The sequence below is a fragment of the Mercenaria mercenaria genome, chromosome 2, assembly GCF_021730395.1.
Source record: "Mercenaria mercenaria strain notata chromosome 2, MADL_Memer_1, whole genome shotgun sequence".
Classification (NCBI taxonomy): Eukaryota; Metazoa; Mollusca; class Bivalvia; order Venerida; family Veneridae; genus Mercenaria; species Mercenaria mercenaria.
Genome location: NC_069362.1, coordinates 99,175,287 through 99,194,422, shown reverse-complemented (window position 1 = coordinate 99,194,422; position 19,136 = coordinate 99,175,287). Strand labels below are relative to the sequence as shown.

Genomic DNA, 19,136 nt, shown 5'->3' with positions numbered 1-19,136 from the left:
ATTACTATGGAAACAAAATTGCCGCCATTCTTAATTATACTTGGTTCAATTTCGTTCAACTTAGTTTAAATCAAAATACCTATGATATTTTATTGAGTACAGATGCATGTATTCGACAGTGATTATTTATTCTTCTTTTACTGCGGAACGTAATGTAGTTCATTCGCATTTTGAAAAACTACATAGAAGGACATACTTTTGAAATTACTTGACGATTTATCAGGAAGATACATGTTATATTGACAAAAGAACAAAGTATTGGTGGACCAGAACCTATTCTTATACCTACATTACGCCATATTTTCGTATTTTAGAGCTTCTTCATTCGTATTTTACAATTCTAACGAAGTGCAGATGTCAGTATCGAAGTATGTTTTAGGACGACACGGGCAACACGGGATACACGGACCATACGTTCAATTTCCGCTGACTCATGCTACTATAACAATGGCGGTAACGAAATTGAAACGCCCGAAAGGAATTTTTATCATTGCAGTCATTTGCCCATCCAAGCCATTACGTAATGACACTCATCCTCTGAGTCACCCAGATGCTTTTTCATTGTACCCGAGACTTTGATTAGTTATACTGGTTCGGAAAAACGGAGCGACACACCTGAGAACAGGTACAAACCTTTTATATACAAAATATGACTATAATTGGCCACTACCTTCTATAGTAACGTTATAAATAACTCTTTCGAATAGGGAAATAAGGTGTCAATGTTCATTTTTTTTCTTCTTTAATGAGATAATTTATTTTGGTGTTCATTTTCAACTGTTATGTGGCTTTTCATAACATCTATCCGGTTATTTTATCAAGGCTTTTTCACGTACATGATTATTAGCCTTTAGCCTGCTGGCGGCATGTGATTCTGCCTTTGCGACCAGTGCAGACCAAGATCAGCCTCAGACTGCACTGTTCGCTATTCAGTCAGTTAATTTTCAGTTGACACCCCTTCAAATAATAAATTATACTGCCCAAATTCAATGATAGACCAGTCCATTGTAGAATTTTAGCAATGTATAAGTTAATCAAGTTCTATCCACTAACTGAACACATTTCTGAAGACAAATGTTACCTGATTTTATCTTTACCATGTTTACATGATTCAGTCAATTCTAATTGATTGGTGCTCCCTCGCTTGATTCATTGTTCATATAACCTTGTACAAGATCTATGGATTTATTAGGTTCATATATGATTTGCATGTCTGAAAGACATGTGTACTGATTAAATATCATAGAGAATGGTATGACTTCTTTATATGGCATAATAGCATTGTTCTTTTTTCTTATTTTAAGCGTAGAATTTTCACTTGTTTAAGTGTCATACCGGAAACTTCTCAGAAAGAAAAAAGGACAAAACAACTGTCAAACTGTAATAAACACATTCAGGTTTGTACAAGGTCAGTCATAAAGCATGCAGAAATATTCATTTCTACACTTGTGTAAGTGAAATATTTGATATAAGCGACACTGTTGTCAATGGCAAACAAACTGGTATTTATTTTATCCACTATCTCCTGTTTCACATGTTTAAAAGTGAGGGTAACAAGGTTCACCTGCATTCTTTTTTTACTGACCTCAGTGCATCAACATATTATACTTTTCTTATACTTTTCTAAGCCATGATATTTTTATGTGTGAACTTTTTTTTATTTTCATCACAATATACTACAATTGGAGCCTAGTTGCGTAATTTTTTTATATACATATCTATTACACTTTTACAAAGCGTTCCTTGTTACAAGCAATATTCTGAACCTATGAGTTCAAACAGTGCCTTTGATTCAACCCTTCTTCTGTGATTAATAATTGAATCGACTAGACTAATAGACTAGTGTCTTGATGCAGAAAGGAATGTTTTCGTTGATGGAATATAAAAGAGGACCAAAGTCATGTGGAAGCCGAGACCATATACGTTCAGTTTACTGTACATACTTCTGTTCTGTTTACGATATATACAAACATTACTACAGCGTATTCATACATGCAGTCTTTTAAAATGTCGTCAGTAGCTTCTGACTCAGTTGGCAACTAAAACAAATAACAGTTATAATTCTTCAGTTTAATCTCTCTTTGAAATGATTGCATGAAAAATAAAAGGTCGAACATAAAAAAGAAACATTTTATCTACACGCAACAAGCTTATAGCTTATATATTTGCAATACAATCGTTACAATTTACTCTGCTTCTTTGTAAATTAGAACATCGTAAGGCATCAGATTTCTTTTTTCTCCCTCATAGTCATTACGAAAACCGCAGTGGGCATTCTACAAACTTTAGGTATTTCTTGCCGCGTTTCATAGCATACATGTACGTTTGAATTTATCCCTCTCACACTGATGCTGTACAGTTTCAGATAAAGAGTCTTATTGTCGGGTGTATTCTTACCTAAGAATTAGTAGTAGATTGTACAATTCGAAGCAAGTAAGTTAAACAATCTTCAAGGTCCATTACTAAACCCCAAACAGATTGTGAATGTGTACAGTGTCACAGTTTGTGTACAATAACACTAGAAAATGGACATAAGCACCATAAATGAGACAACAGGCTCATTGAACCAGTTTATTCCCAATCCAGAAACTAGTCTAGTCCAGCTGTTGAACATGCCTTACATCTATATCATACTGTTAGGTTGAGATGTATACACACATGTCGAAACATATGTGACAGTCATGTGAATTTCTAAAGGTGTCCAAAGAGGCACCTCAACAGCTGACCGAGCACAGTAGGCGAAAAGTAAGACAAATATCATTGACACTTAACACCACTATTCCACTTTTCCCCTGGCTGTTAGTTTATTGTTTTGTTATATTTCAAAGCTAGAGAAAAGCAATCTATCCATGTTATATCACAGGTGTTTTACTAACAGTCCTCAAATTGTTCTGACTGATTTTGAGACATTTGAGACACACATGCAGGGACTATTTTCTTCACATCCGTTTTTATCAACATATTTTACCTTGTGAAATTCCATGGGTTGTAACTTTTATATAAAAAATCGTCGATTTGTTGTCTTAATTTTCCCAGTGCATTTCTTAATTTGTTCTTTCCAGTTCTTAAATTACAAAACAGTGATCTCTGACCATTTTAAGACTTTTATAATCCATCTGTTGTAAAAGTGAATGTTTTGCCATATGAAATACATGGTTTGTGGAATATTAAAACTGCCTTATGATATTTAATTTCCATTTTTCTCTAAATAATTTACTACCGTTTAATTTCCGCTCAAAATTGTCTAAAATACATAGCAAAAACACACAAAATACTACATCTGACGCAGTTGTAAAACACATACATCTAAAATAATTAGTGTTTTATTCAAGTTTGTATTTTAGTTACATTGTCAAGGTATACATATATGTGTAGCCTTGTGGTTACATAAGGAATTTGGCCTCATGATATATTGCCGTGTCAATTTGATACTGTACCTCCATTAGTTAGCGTCTATTACTATCTTATAGACACTTTGGAGTATTAGCCTGCTCCACAAAGAAATAACAAAACAGCAGAAAAATGAAAATAGGACTTTATTAATTTTCTTCTTCCATTCATCCGAATATGTATTTTATTGTAGATAGATAAAAAACAAAGATCAATATCCAACAGGGAAAGCCACGTTCCAAACAAATGCAGCCTCCACAAACCGCAACTCACCGCACGTGGACGCACTCACGACCTGCACACGTACACAACATTGAATTCATTCCTAACAACGGTAGTTCATTCGAAGTGACCATAGGCATTCGGCGCATTTGTTTGGTCAATAATGATGCTATATATCATAGAAAACCATTAATTTTATAGAAGGACCCAAAAATAAATCCAGCACCCGTATACTATATATATAGATTGATTGAAGGTAAATAACTCTCTATCATTTTCAACCACAAAAGATATGGCCAAATATCCGCACGCCAACAAGACCCAACAAATGAATGTTTCAGATCCCGGGTGGATAATTTTCATGTTTTCATGTTGTTGATCACTTCGGCGAAATAAGTATTTTAAAATTGAAAAAAAAATGACAACTGCGTTTCAAAGAAGCGATCGTGGCTATGCGTAGTCACGACTAAAAAGGCATTTTAAAAAATGAATGCTATAATAAATATTCTAGTTTATGTAGACAACATTTTATCACTAAATAAGTAACAATATAACTACATTAATTTTACATCAAGCATTTGAAAATTCATTCAGAATGCACACGTATAATATATTCCATAATGTAACACAATGTATGATTTAACTGCGATGATATGAAAAAAGTTTTTTTTTCTTTTATGACAGCTATAAGAGTTTCAAATATATAACAAACAACAACAACAACAAAAACAGGAAGTTGAAACAAACAAATATGGTATCAACTTATGAAACAACTAGCATATATCATGAACAATGCAGAAAATATGACAGAAAATTCTACAAATTAAGATTTGTTCATATTATCTGCAGAAGTTTTTCGAAACAATTATTCCGGAACGTAGAACGTAAAAAAGTCTATGAAATTTGTTTTCATTTTGACCTAATGTTGAACTGTATTTCGTACTCAGTCAATACATTTGAATACAGTTTAAAGTTTTAAAGCAATGAAAGAAATTTTGATAATTCACGAATTATCTACAACTCCGGAAATTCTTTTAATTATTGTGTTGTATTCAGTATACATGAGGAAAAGGAAATATTCAAACTTTGTCATGGACTATATGAACAAAAGATATAAATGACTACTCAAAGACAAGATATGTCTGTTAATGTTAAGGCGAAATGCCAGTTTCTGAGTAAGATTCGGTTTTTGTGATCAAATATTTCATTAAAGGAAAGGAACAATAATTATTCTCGTTACCACTGCTACAGCTGCATTATGTACTGTGCTATTTCCGCAAACACTAACACTGACATCTATTGCACAACCAAGGATATGAATAAAACAAAACACACAATCTTTAAATACAGAGACATGTAAAACACATAAAAACACGAATGTTTACGAAAACACACTTGTCTGCATATAACCTTTTTTTTTTTGCCGATAATGGAGACCAAAGATATCATGAGCGCGCGCTGTTAGTGAACGTGTTTTAATATGCTGTTCCAGTCCTTTTCAAAATGCATAAATAAAACATGTGTCCATAACCACGTGCAGCAGTCTGCTTTGATAGTCTTATTTTTGGATATTCTAGACTTGTTATGTTTTATGCGAGAATAGCGATAGCACGCATTTGTTCCGTGTAACAACAGCAGAATCCCTCGCACTATGGGCTCGTTCACCATCCAGTCCCACGGGATTCTACAGATCTTGTTTCATGGAAAGCGTGTATTCACTCTACATTCTAAAACGTCGTAAGTCCATATGAACATGATAAACTGTCATTCAAATTTAAATGATTAACATTGTTTTATTATGGTCCAAATCAAAGCATCTGTTAAACTTTAATGATATATGCGCATGCAATTTTCGACAGAATTGTCCCTAACAAGGTCTGAACATCTTCTGAGGAAAAAACACTGAATCATACACTGTAAACCTGTATAAGTAAAGCATTTGTACTCATACAACGCACGCTCCACGAAATAAAATGTCGCATAATCTTTGCACAACTCTAAATAATATATATCACTATTAACACTTTATGGATTATTTTCAAATTAGAAAAATTTAAACATTGTTAACCAGCTATTTTTGCCATCGTTATCAAGGCACTCTTTATACACGTCTTGAAAAATCGTGATAATGAATTCCAGTAAACGAAAATAATATTCATTTTTACGTATTTAGCTGAATATATATTGTTGAACGTGCGAGTAAGCCGTAAACGGCTGAAACACTCGTGTTTAAATTTTTCACACAAACTTTCAAAAACATCATTACAATTACTATTAGCTTCCAGTACCCTCATATCTTGGCTGCATCAAATAAAACGAATGAACAATTATTCTTAGTACCCGTATTGTTAAATACTGTTCTCAAACATAAATTCGTAGACAAATTAAATTTTCTCAGCTAAACAAAATATCCCCACGGCTAAAGTTTATCAAGAAGCGGTTTCTTTCTCTGAAACCACTACCTTTAGCACTAAGCACTACTTTCTCTGAAACCACTACCTGTAGCACCAAGCACTACTTTCTCTGAAACCACTACCTGTAGCACTGTAGCACTAAGCACTACTTTCTCTGAAACCACTACATGTAGCACCAAGCACTACTACTCAGTACAACAACTATATAGTAAATCTAGACTTTTGTCTATTTATCTTTGTGAATTGCCAAGTACAACTGTATCATCTGAAAACAGCATGATCATGGACTATGTTAAAACTTCTTTCTTAAAGTCATGTATAACTTTAAAAAATGCTAAAATAACCTTCCATTTGCGTATATCTATTTCATATTTAAAGTTATCAGAAAAGAAAGTATACAATAAAATGCTGAAATATTATGGTTGTGATAAATATCACTCGGTAACAATACGCAATAAGTTATACAGTCAAGTTTAAGATATGTATTCAGTTCTAGACTCAATAGATCTTGGAATGATATTGTGGCAGTCATTGTATTTTCTAGCAATTACTTACGAAAGATCTCAGATCAAATATATAAAATTATTGGCCATACTTAGTATACCTGGTGATCCATGATACAATTTTGTATGCCTATGACGTCAACATCAGTGACATACGAAATTGTATTAAATATCATAATGCATCCAATATATTTAATAAATAATCAAGGCCTTCGAGTGGTTTATCGTCTAATGTACCATGATTCAGAGTTCAGTTGCGTAGGAATTGAACAACGAGGGCGTTAGCCCGAGTGGTTAAATACTGAAGCATCTTAACGATGAACCGTGGTGAATTAGACGATAAAACACAAGAAGGCCTTGATTGTTTTCATTCCGACATGCTCATTGACATATTTTAATAAATATTATGCCGGACCTTATTTACGTGAGTAGTAATTTATCAGACGTCATGTGACAATTTGACGTCATAATGCTCTCTTACCGGTCCGCCTGTCAACCGTTGTTTATCGCAGAATATACAGAGCTTGATTTCCTTCTTTGTTCAACTGGAAATCTAATCGAGCCATGTTAGAATACATGTTATATTACAGATAAAACTATACAATAAATGAAACATGATAATGTTGGTGAAAATATTCATGTGCAATACATATGTACGAAATATTATCAGTAAATGTGGATCACCCTGTACTGCATAGCTTTACATTTATGTTTATCATATCACTTTTTGTGCTGTTGTTTGTGTTTACACACATTATTATATGTTTGTTTACTCTGTAGTACCTCTTCAACAAACAGTAAAATATTTGAATTTGTATCACTGATCATATTGAGACAACTATTTCTTATAATGTATAGCCTGAATTGTGAAGGATGTTTGTTCTTCTTTCTCTCGGAGTGTTTTTGCAATAAGATTTGAGTATCACCTTTCATATACTAGTATGATGATGGTTATAAAAGTGATATAAAATGTAAAACATGCATTGTTTAATCAGTTTCCATAAAATTGCAACGAGGTGGCTGTCCATCTCCAAATCATGTGAATAGCCGAATGAGTAATCTTACAAAATTCTGATTGTCACCAGTAAGTATAATACCTCTCGCTTACGAACTATCATCTAGATATTAATTTTGGAGACTGAAGTAAAGACTCGTGCCTGGTTTAACCTTTCATAACACGCCGTTTCGTATGATGTCCTTGGTTCATCAGCACACACATTTCAACTTCAGGAGATTTCATAAAGAGATGGTGTGGGTAGCAATTCATGAAGGAAGCCTGAAATGTCTTTCACTAACATTTCTCTCTCGACGGGATACATCATCCGCAAAAATCGTGTTGTTACTACCAAAAACCTTGGTTGTCTGAATAAATATGATAATTTATATACGTTACATAACATGAAGATTTAAAAACATTTAAGACATTTACTCATGAAGTTTATTATCTTTTGTTTTTCAAGTTAAGCCCCCCCCCCCCCCCCCCCCCCCCCCCCCACACCTACCCACACAATTTAAACAATTAGGGGTGATCAATGGACGTGCATTTTGTGTTTGACATACTGTGATTCCACAGACGGGGAAATGTTTGGAAAATAGAAATAAGAGAGGGGTTTGATATGACTCATTAAACGGATTATTCTCCCCTATAGGGCATTTTTGCCACTGAACGTCCAAAGGCGAAGCCCTATTGCGTTCTTGCATTTGTTTGATGTTTCCTTGTTGACTAGTTGTGCCATTTGGCCATTGTATTTTTGTATAAATACCATTCATTTTCACAACTATATATATATATATATATATATATATATATATATATATATATATATATATATATATATATATATATATATATATATATATATATATATACTTTTATAAGGTTCGGTATCGGGAAGTTTTTGTTCTATGAACTTGTCTGACGCTGAGAGATCGTTGACCTTGTACTTTTGCATAGAAGACGAGGTGTCCGCGATATATGCATATATGTTCTTTGTTGCCGTTGGTGTTACTGCTGTTAGTTAGTCAATTTATACTTACATGAGTACGAGCCTCTTCTTTGCTTCATCTAGTTGTTTTCTTCTAGCTGTGAAATCTCTGTTATCAAGTTCAAGTATGTCTTTGTTGCAGCACTCTTTCACAAAACTGAAGGTTCACAGAAGAAGAAAAATTATGATCTATATCTTGCTAAATTCGGAGACATAAACAAGTTGTTGAGAAACACCTCTTGTTTTCGGACACTTATTCTTTTACATCCAATCCAGCAGCTGACTATTTTGGCCGAATATTCATTATTTCTGACTGGAAATTGTTAAGAGGCAACAAACGATAATACAGCTAGTTCTGTGCAAGAACACTTACTATATGTACTTACGTCACATTTGTTTTTATATTTGCCATTCCATTTTCTTCTAATGTTAAAAGGAAATTGTTGTATGCAAACTGGTATTGAAACGTCAGGTGGTGTCGAATTTTGACTGAAGATGTTTTGTTCCATTCAAATGGAAAGCTGCAAAGAAATCCAGCTTTGTGGACAGAATACATAATGGTACATGGAAAAAATAGTTTTTTTTTATTAGCCGTCGAGGAATTAGACATAACTGTTTTAACTGAACAATTGCTTTAAATTGTCCCTTTTACTGAATGTCTATTACTGCGTTATAAGAGTGTTATAGTTCGTTAATTACTGTATGGCCATCTTGAATGAGCTTTAAAACTACTGTAAACAAGGCACGCTATTTTTCATGAAAAAAAAAAAACAACAGCAAAAAGAAACACGCAACACATCCCGAAATCAGATTCTACATATGGGAAAATTAGACCCATCGTGAAAATCACCACAAAAGCCGATAATACGTTTTGGCCAGGTAAATTGGCTGTCAAGACTGTTCGCTAGTTTTCGGCCTACTCCGTATTTCAGGCCGATGTCTAACCCTTTTTCGCCAATGTGCCGTTACATTAATACTTTTGATCATATGGATTTAGGGATATTGTTAAGTCTAATTTACAGTGATTGCAAAGATAGATTAGAAAATAGAAACCTAAATGGCTATCGGTGGTTTAATCAGAATACCATTTATAACGGTATTCTTAACAAACAAATTATTATAAAACCAAACAATGACTTTCCAAAAATAATTTCTACTTTCTTACAATCAGATGGAAACTCGCTTTTATAATACTTTCTTTGATGTTCATGATTATGAAATAATTTCGGGCAAGCTCAATGATCGAAATTTATAATATTCCAGAAAGCCAAATTTCGATCTCGTATTGAATGAACGGCCTGTTCCAAGATTGATATTGAAATGAAAAGTCAAATATCGAGCAAGCAATCAGTGTCGAGCCATCTCGAAAATCGTACTTCAAATTTTGAAAAGCTGAATTTCAGTATAATACTGAAACTGCGATCTGCTCAAGATTCAAAGATTACAAGAAACTGCGTTCAATAAACGCTTGATGCCCCCGGTGGCATCCTTGTCGATACAAAGCAACCTAAGTCCAAAATGAGGTCAAGGTCAAACCGAGGTCAGGTGATGCGTGAAGATGAGAAATGGTCACAGGTTACATCTGCATTAGTATAACGTCATTCTAGTAAGGGGTATTGATGCTAGACGAAACGGTCCCATTTGGTTAACCTCGTACGGACGGACGAACGGACGGACAGGACAATCACTATATGCCTCCCGCATCAGTAGGTGCCGGGGGTATAATAAAAATCGTGCAAGATCGAATATATCGAAATTCAAGTTTTTAGCCCCCGGCATCTGCTGATGCGGGAGGCATATAGTGATAGTCCTGTCCGCCTGTTCGTTCGTCCGTCCGTCCGTCCGTCCGTCCGTCCATCCGTACGAGGTTAACCAAATGGGACCGTTTCGTCTAGCATCAATACCCCTTACTAGAATGACTTCATACTAATGCAGATGTAACCTGTGACCATTCCTCATCTTCAGACATCACCTGACCTCAGTTTCACCTTGACCTTGAATTTGACCTCGTTTTGGACTTAGGTTGCTTTGTATCGACAAGGAGGCCACCGGGGCATCAAACGTTTATTGAACACAGCTCCTTGTTAAAAATCTAAATAGATTATTCTCGGTATTATATTTCAAGCATGCTCGAATTTTCAAAGCAATCGAATTTAAAACTGGTATTGAATGTGAAACTATCTTTTAAACAGTCTGCTTCCGGGAAAACCCAGTACTGGTGTCATATGAGAACACATTATTCACTGGACGACCGCTCCCCTCAGAATATTTGAATTTCGGTCATCCTGTTGAATCTTATTTCAATTCTGTCTCGAAATCCTTTAAAAATTTGAATTTTGATTTTCTACTTCTAACTTTAAATTTTGAACTTCGATCCTCAAGCTGTTTAAAATTGACTATTGGCTGTAACCAAATCATATTATGGAGCGTCCACTAATTTATGAATCCGTACATGTGTGCTGTTTAGCGGATGAGAAGATATCAGTCTTTACCGTTAAGGAGCTTAAATTCCGTAAGAATTGACGGAAACATACGAGAATGTTCGAGTCTTTCCGATAAGGAAAAAAAACCTATACTTATCTGCAAAATGCTTAAAAAAAGACCATTTTCTTCTTCACCTAGAAATTTAAAATTAGTATGAAACAATAGCTAAATGAATATAGATTACTAAGTCGTTTGCAAAGGTCTTTAAGCACACATAAGAATCTATTTATTCTTTGTTAAACAGAAGAAATGTCAGCAAATTATCCATATTTTACTATATTTCTAATTGTAGATAGACAGACATAAAGTATACGCAAAAAGACCATTTTCTTTTAAATTCATTTTTAAAATAAAATATTCATAAGAAAGACAATGCATTGAATATTATCACATTGTTTGCAAAGCTAAAATACCTATAATACTTTTTCCATGAATTTAAATAAAGTAAAGGGCTCCTTCTTTGCGCTATATAAAATATTTTCACTCGTGTGAAAACTCGATGGGTCTAATTTTTCCATATGATTCCTTTTAGATTCAGTTGTATCCGGTTAAATAAACATAATATCCAATATGAATATTACCTGTTCTGTAAAAGACGGAGAATATCTTTATGAAACATATGTGGTCCATGTTCAGGTATGTACCTATTCGCAGGACCGAAGGCTTTATTGAAGAGAAAATGGGAGTGCATCATTGAGCCCGTCCAGCTGTCAAACATGAAAAACCTGTCATTTTCAGTATATGTTAATACTTTTTGTCCTATACAGTCGTCGCCATCCCATTCACAGCTGGCAGTATTGCATTCCGGCTCACATACACCGTTACTCACATTATTTGATGCGCATAATTTGTTGCACCGTTCCAGTTTCTCGTGCATAAATCGTAGCTTTAAATGTAAAGAAAGTTTAAAAATTACCACCGATTCCACCTTTGCTGGATGCATACAAAATGTATTTTGACAAGAAATATAGACAGGGGTGGGACTTACATGGTGTCTTTCTGTGGTTTAAGTGAGAAAATTGTGTCTATCGGGTAAATATGGCGGATTTTGTTGACAAACCATCACGCAGATATTTTGCCAAGTATGTGAGTTTTTCTTTTACTTTGGAAACATGGCATTTTGTGGCCACGCTATTTATCTCCTCCCGATAATTTACCCCGAGTCTGTACCTGGCACCGTAAAAAAGTTATTGAACTCTTTATACGGAGATAAATAGTTGAAGTCCTGTTTAAGTCCACTTTTCCAACGCTTTTTTTGTGTGTAAAAAAAACAGTAAAAGTTCGACCAAATTTATGATAACTAAGGCTTTAGAATTATTAATTCAAATTCCTCACTTAAACCACCATTTACGTCCTACCCCTGATAGAGAGGCTGTTCAAAGAAATTCGTATAATTAAGAGATGTTTGGATTAAAAAAGGTAGTTAAGTACGTTTAATAATTAGAATATTAACTGATTAACACGCTTTTCCTTACTGTTGTAAAAAGAAACAATAAAGTAATTATCTGACATGGCGTTCTTCTGTATATTTCTAATAAAACCATCAGCTAAGTATACACTTATTCTGTTTTCAATTCTCAATATTTAGTGTTTCTTTGTCAAATAATGGTTCTCGATTATTGTCAACATAACTAAACAAATATGTTAAAATCATGAAAACATTCTCTCGTTACCTTATATCTGCCATCTGCTGTGAAAAAGTCGGACAGTTCGAGTCGGGATGTTAAAATGATGTCATCATTCATGTATATAAAATTGTTTGAAAGCCCTTTGATATTGTGTATATGACACTCAATGGCTGGGGACGAGAACGTCGGAAGATGACTTTTGTCAGGAAATATTTCCTAGAATAAATATGATGATTATAATGTAATACATACACTGTAATTCGCATTTAGCGAATGATTTATATACTATATAACATACGCGAAGGTGTATTGTATATGAAGTTTAAATATATGCAGCTTGAAATGTGTTTGAAAAAAATCTTTATAATAATATATAAATTGAAACTCTGTCATATAGACAAGATACATCCCGTCGTATGAAAAAAAAAATCATATTTCACTTATGGCTACGCCACTCGTGAAATATTTTATTTTTATACCATCCGATAAAAATAAAAACCATATTCATGCAAAAAAAAACTTGAATTTTCTATTTATTATACAAATGATTGAAAACGTCGTTTGTTTACATTTGGAACGAGCGAAAAAACAACAATACATTTTCCGCACAGTCGAAATTTCGTCTTATTTTTAAATGAAGGAAAAACTTTACCTTTACATTATTTAGATATGAAAGTGTAGTTGTACGAGTTACGTACAACTCACAGTTCCCAGAACTTGTTAAATTGATGTTATTTTGTAAGACTCTATTATCTAAAGTCAAATAGTCATTCCCCTTTAAAATAACACAACCTTTGTGCCTTAGTAATTCCTATTATATGAAACAGCATAAAATTTATGTCTATTTTGTTTATAAACATGTTTAGTTACTTTTTTTGGTACGCTGTTATTGTTCTGATCACATGGTTGTAATAACCCATGGTCTAAATAAATCTTGAAATCTTGTTAACTTCGACATATTGTTGTGGTTTTATTTTCTGGCGGTTTTCGAACCGTCTCCCGAGTAATGTCCCTTTGCGGAATGTTAAATGTCGTGCACTCGTACATACACCGGTTAGAATGTACAACAGACGGGTTGCGATCATTGTAAATTCTATATTTTGACTTGAAATAGTTTGCTTCACTATCCATATACATTTTTTCATTTCAAATGATTCCAGGGTCACTGACAAGAAAACAAAAATAGTTCCGGAAACTGGTGAAAATATAGAAAATATGTTTCACAGCAGTGAAAATATAGTGAAGTATGTTTCACAGCAGTGAAAACTAAACACTATGAAAATAGGAATTATATTTCATCAATATTTTGCAGTATTTCATTAGTATGTATATGATAAAGTTTTTTACCTTCAGAGTGGTTCGAAATATAACAAAGCTCTTCAAACATATATCTCAATTATTTTTTTGGTAAAAATCAAGTCTTTCTAAATGTTTATATGATTTAAAATGCGGTGGTTATTAACAATATCTCTAGAAATAGCACCTTAAAAGAGATTAAAGCAAAATATGGCCAATTAATGTAACTTGTGTTATAGATACTTAATGTTTTTAAAGATAAGATATGAGGATTGTCGCTAGTGAGCAAAAAAGAAGAAATATATCTTGTGTATTACAAATGAGAAACAAAGATTTCGCAAAAAGGCAAAAAGAAACAGTGTGTTACAATTCTGGTACGAGGAATGTCGCGAGTGAGTAGAAAATTAGCAATTTGGTACCTTGTGTGTTACAATAGTGATTCGAGGATTGTCGAGATTGAGCCAGTCTGGAATCTGTCCATTTGTTACGAGAAAGATATGTCTTATCCAGTTTGCGTATTTTTCCACAGACCTCAATGAATATCTCAGAGTGCCATAGTCAAAGTATCTGTTTAACGCCAACACATCTGCTCTGTAGAGTTGTATACACAAATGTAAGATATATCAGAAAGAAGTCAGGTAAAATATATTTTGCTGTTAATATGCTATGGATTATAAAATATTCTAAAAACAATTTGTGACATTGCCAAATATTAACATAACAAAATACATGATTTGTTAAAACTAAATCAAGTAAATGATGAAAAAGATAAAACATTTAAATAAGGGTAATTTTTCTCAAGTATGACTCTTTTCAATAAACTACTATTAAAATTACATATTCATTAATTACTAACTGAATTCATTCTAGTACTTTATATCTAATTTCAATAGTTTGTAGTCTAAGACTGAAATGGTACCTGGGTTTGCTTATACTTGTGGTGTAATCATCCAAGTCTCTGATAAATTGCAGTTCTGATCCGTTAACCCATGTGTAAACGATATCAATATCTTCGCCATGAGAACTTAAAATGAATAGGAAACTATTACTGAAAGTATATGGCTTCAGAAGGCCTACATAGCTGAGTGCCGCTATGGGTTCGAGTTGAGTTTTTTTGTCCAGCTGGCTTACGAATGGTAAATGATTATACCAAGTGCCTGCCCGTGCCAGAAATAATGCACAAGGGGCATAAGGGGTACCAGGGGCCTTCCTTAGCCTTACAAAGCTTGAAAGTTGCCATATGACTTATAATTGTGTGGGCTGAAGTTAAACCCAGCGGCTGCGACCTACAAAACTGCTACAGTCTATAGGTTGTCGGTATTTATTTGCATGTATGTCATTTATCGGCAGCGCGAAAGATGAAATCTTGTTCTTTTCAATAAAGACTTGTATAAAGCATTCAGCATATAAAAGATAAAAAAAAAACACTAAAAATGTATCATTTATATAGTTTTTATTTTCATTTCATTTTGTGTGAATATATGTAATTCGTTGCTACGCAACTTGTAAAATATCGTTTTTTCAAACATTTTGGAAAAAAAATCCTGTGATTTTTCACTTTCGTCTCGCCTCGTATGACAGAAACATAAAGCCATATACTCGTATACACACAGGATAATGTATCTTGAGAGAACGTATCGTTAGTCGTATTTTTACTTTTACGGAAAAAGAGTATTTCTCTAAACATATGCATTTTCTATCTTCTAATGGTGCCAGTAAAATCTGCGAAAATCTTTCGGAAGCACAGAAGGCAACCAAGTAACATATGAACAGACTCGGTATGATTGAGGGCGTTTTCGGGAATCAGAAGAAATTCATTGAAAAGAAAAATACACAATGAAAATACGAGTTATATTTCATCAATATTTCACAGTATTTCACGACAAAGTATATAACACACATGATTTATTTACATCAGAAACATTTGATGGCGATAGCTTTATATCTGATTTTTTGATAATACACTAATAACGTTTAGGTGATAAATTAAAATGGTGGTATTTTCAGTTTGGTCCATCTAATCTGTCACTGTTTGTTGTTATTGTTGTTGTTGTATTTTCAACTGCAGTTTTATTTTGCTTGGTCTTAAAATAAACCATACTTCATTCTATAGGTCTTTAAAAGTAGTAGTAGGATGTATCTGAACTTTAAAAATATCTTTAATAATGTCACTTGTATGGTCAAAAATGTACTTTCCTATTGTTAAAATCTTGCAAAATAACAATTTTCGAAAAAGTTGTTTAGAATTCCTCAACCCCTCAAAAAAGAATGCACGGAAATGCATGTTGCTGTTATGCTAGCTAAGATATTCTGAAAGTTTTGAATAATCCATTTAAAAATAAATCCAGAATCGATTTAAAATAATTGTTGATAAAAATGGCTGAAATTTACAATCGAAAATACACCATCATATTCATTTTTTGGCGATAAAATCAAACTAAACAAAATATTCTGAAAATGAAAAAAAAATCCATTTACCTTGGAATTCTTTAGAATAATGTATAACATGAATAATATTGTCTTATATTTAAACTGAAATGAAGGAAAATGTGAAAACAGTAGCCTAGCACCTACCGCCCAAGTGATTTCTGTGCATAGATTAGACGTTGTAAATATCACTGTCAACCGATCAAAATGGTTGTAGATTGAAGACCCAACTTTAATTGTCCGGAAACTTGTTATATGTCAATGTCAATATTGAAGAAAGAATGTCTTGGTCAACTCTTATCAATTTAGGTCAAGAGAAGGAAGTGTATAAAAACATCTGATTGGTGTGATACCACTTAGAAATCGTTTCTGTTGAAATGTGACAAACTTATACATGGTTACTGCACTGTAAGCAATATTATTTAAGTAATGATATATCTCACTTTGTGATTTGTCGTTGAATAAAAGCATTGTTTGGAGTTCAGATGAGAAGGAATTATACGCGCCCCCGAGTGATATAATGATAAGCATCTGAACTCCAAACAATGATTTTATTCGAGTACAGATCACTTAATGAGATACATTATTTCGATTCTAACACGTTACCACGGACTTTTTTATAAGTAGAATTACATCCTTGATGACATCCATCACATATTTGCTTGTTTTCTGTTGGTTTCTTTTTCAGAGCGCCGCTATGCCGTTTAACGCCATGACGTAATAATTGTGACGTCAGAATAATGAATTATTGTATAATAATACACAATTTTCAGCCTTCTTTGTTTAATAGGACATTGAATCCGGTCGTGTCAGAATTATGCATTAGTTCTAGAAGAATAAAATTAATTCTATCATATACTGACTTACATCTGCATAATGTTGCGTAATGTAACACCGTCGTCGTACAAGCTTGTGTTATACTCTTCTATCTAGAATAAAAATATACAACATGTAAACAAGCATACAGTCTGACAAAACAATGTAATATGTGCCTAGGTTTAATGAACAAGAGGACCAAAAGGTTTTCCATAAAGTCGATAATGATCATATTCAATCCCGATTTACACCTTTGGAATTAAACATGATGCCGTAGACGAGCTTGTTTTGAAACAAAGTCTCTTATCCTATATGGTAGGTCGTTCGGGTAACAAAAAGGATAAATGCGTAATTTATTTAAAATCTACATCATTTCGTATTTTATACTGCTATTTGCACTCTGCACTGCGCAAGTTTGTACTTATCTGAAATATACATGTTTTGTATCATTTTCACTACTGGAACTATATTCACTTGGTGAAATATATTAGACACATAGCTATCAACACAAAAGAAAAAAAGTATTTTTGAAAATTTTGCTCGATGTTCTGTGCAAGATAGAGCCTGAACTTTAGAAGTTAAAGTGACATTATTTACTTTCTTACAACAACACAATTACATTATCTGGTGACTTTCCAAATTAGTAGAAAAAGACCAAGGATTCTCAACATGAAACTGTTTCAGGCAATGGTGCCTTATGTGAACTACCAACCTTCCGTGAGCCATCACATGATAACAATCAGCATTTCAATTTGTACCAAAAAAGGAAGGTGGCAATATATTTGAAGTCAACAAACATTAACCATTCGGTCATTGAGGCCCCACAGCAGTTTTTGCAAAGTCTAAATTTCTAAGGAGCATAAGCTGTGGAAGAAAAATGTAATCATATAATATAATATATAAATAATTAAATATAGATATAAGCTTTTTCACTTACCACATTTAATTCCGCCAAAATATGAAGGTAAGTTGAGAATATCCAAAAACAAACTATTAAAATAGAAGTGAGTCTATTTCGATGCATTACAGCTCTTGGTAAAAGTATCGTATGAAAAAATAATGACATAGAAAACATTGCCATATGTTTGAACGTTTCCAAATATTGCATAGTGTATATGTTTCTTATTGTATAACATACATTCACAAGTCATTGAAACACAAATAAACTTCAGCAAAAATGTTTAATTTTCGCGCTTAATTAGTTTAACTCAGCTGATTGAAATTCTCGCACATATGTTTTTATAAAATTCGTTAACTCATGACATGTTTGTTAACCTATAGTGTATTTCGTTAAATACCTTTCCACACGAAAGAATGCCCAAAGAACTATCATCTTCGGTACGAATTACACACAAGGATACACTGTTAACAAAACCAAAAAACAAAACAATATTCATTGCATGTTTGTAAAAAAAAACGATATATTGTTGTTTATCCGTACATAAGTCCATTCTACATACAATGTACTTACGGATTTCTTTTCACACTGGCAACATTTGTTATATTGTTTTGAGCAGTGATAGCGTTAATCATTAACAGTATTTGTACACAAGCGTCTAATCATTAACATATTGAAATAACAAATGAAACAGCAGGCTATCATTTCGTATCTTAATTCTATATCGGCTTTTGTCTGCTTGTCTATTTAATTTTTGGATATATTTATTTACCACCAAGGGAACATTTATAGAGCACATATTTTCAGATATCAATATTTTACTCACAATATGAAAATTCATTTTGAAAGGTAGGTACTGGAAAATATTTCAGTAACGATCAAACTATTTTATGAAATAAATAAAAATAGGGTCTTCGCGAACTGATCAGTAAGTCAAAGATAATAGGATCTTCACGAACTGATCAGTTAGTCAAAGATAATAGTTTGAGATAATGTATGTACATGTAACAGCCGGCTTCATTGATGTTTTGAGAGAATAGAGAAAGAATTAAGGCATTATCATGGACAACACA

The 19,136-nt window shown here is 33.2% G+C and overlaps 1 protein-coding gene across 2 annotated transcripts; it reads right to left on the bottom strand.

The window, feature by feature from the left end:
- Nucleotides 1–3,519: 3,519 nt before the first annotated feature.
- Nucleotides 3,520–18,698, bottom strand: LOC123564692 (N-acetylglucosamine-1-phosphotransferase subunits alpha/beta-like). 2 transcript variants are annotated; one of them, XM_045358436.2, is made up of 9 exons: nucleotides 18,103–18,695; nucleotides 17,217–17,278; nucleotides 14,842–14,946; nucleotides 14,342–14,513; nucleotides 12,672–12,842; nucleotides 11,580–11,884; nucleotides 8,901–9,035; nucleotides 8,567–8,671; nucleotides 3,520–7,891 (listed from the first exon to the last, which is right to left on the bottom strand). In XM_045358436.2, exons 1-9 carry the CDS (start codon nucleotides 18,271–18,273, stop codon nucleotides 7,756–7,758), a joined length of 1,362 nt encoding a protein of 453 aa, XP_045214371.2. In that variant the 5' UTR covers nucleotides 18,274–18,695; the 3' UTR covers nucleotides 3,520–7,755. The 2 variants fall into 2 exon arrangements, with proteins under 2 accessions (XP_045214371.2, XP_045214372.2); XM_045358437.2 differs by lacking the exon at nucleotides 8,901–9,035 and having other exon boundaries at nucleotides 18,103–18,698.
- Between the last annotated feature and the right edge of the window lie 438 nt (nucleotides 18,699–19,136).

What these genes read in the sequence shown, in the direction of transcription:
- LOC123564692 (XM_045358436.2), bottom strand. Translation starts at nt 18,273, where the DNA reads ATGCAATATTTGGAAACGTTCAAACATATGGCAATGTTTTCTATGTCA. An exon ending in TTTTGGCGGAATTAAATGTG is followed by an intron (nt 17,279 to 18,102) that starts GTAAGTGAAAAA and finishes TTTTTATTCTAG; the next exon opens with ATAGAAGAGTATAACACAAG. An exon ending in CAGCAGATGGCAGATATAAG is followed by an intron (nt 11,885 to 12,671) that starts GTAACGAGAGAA and finishes TTACATTTAAAG; the next exon opens with CTACGATTTATGCACGAGAA.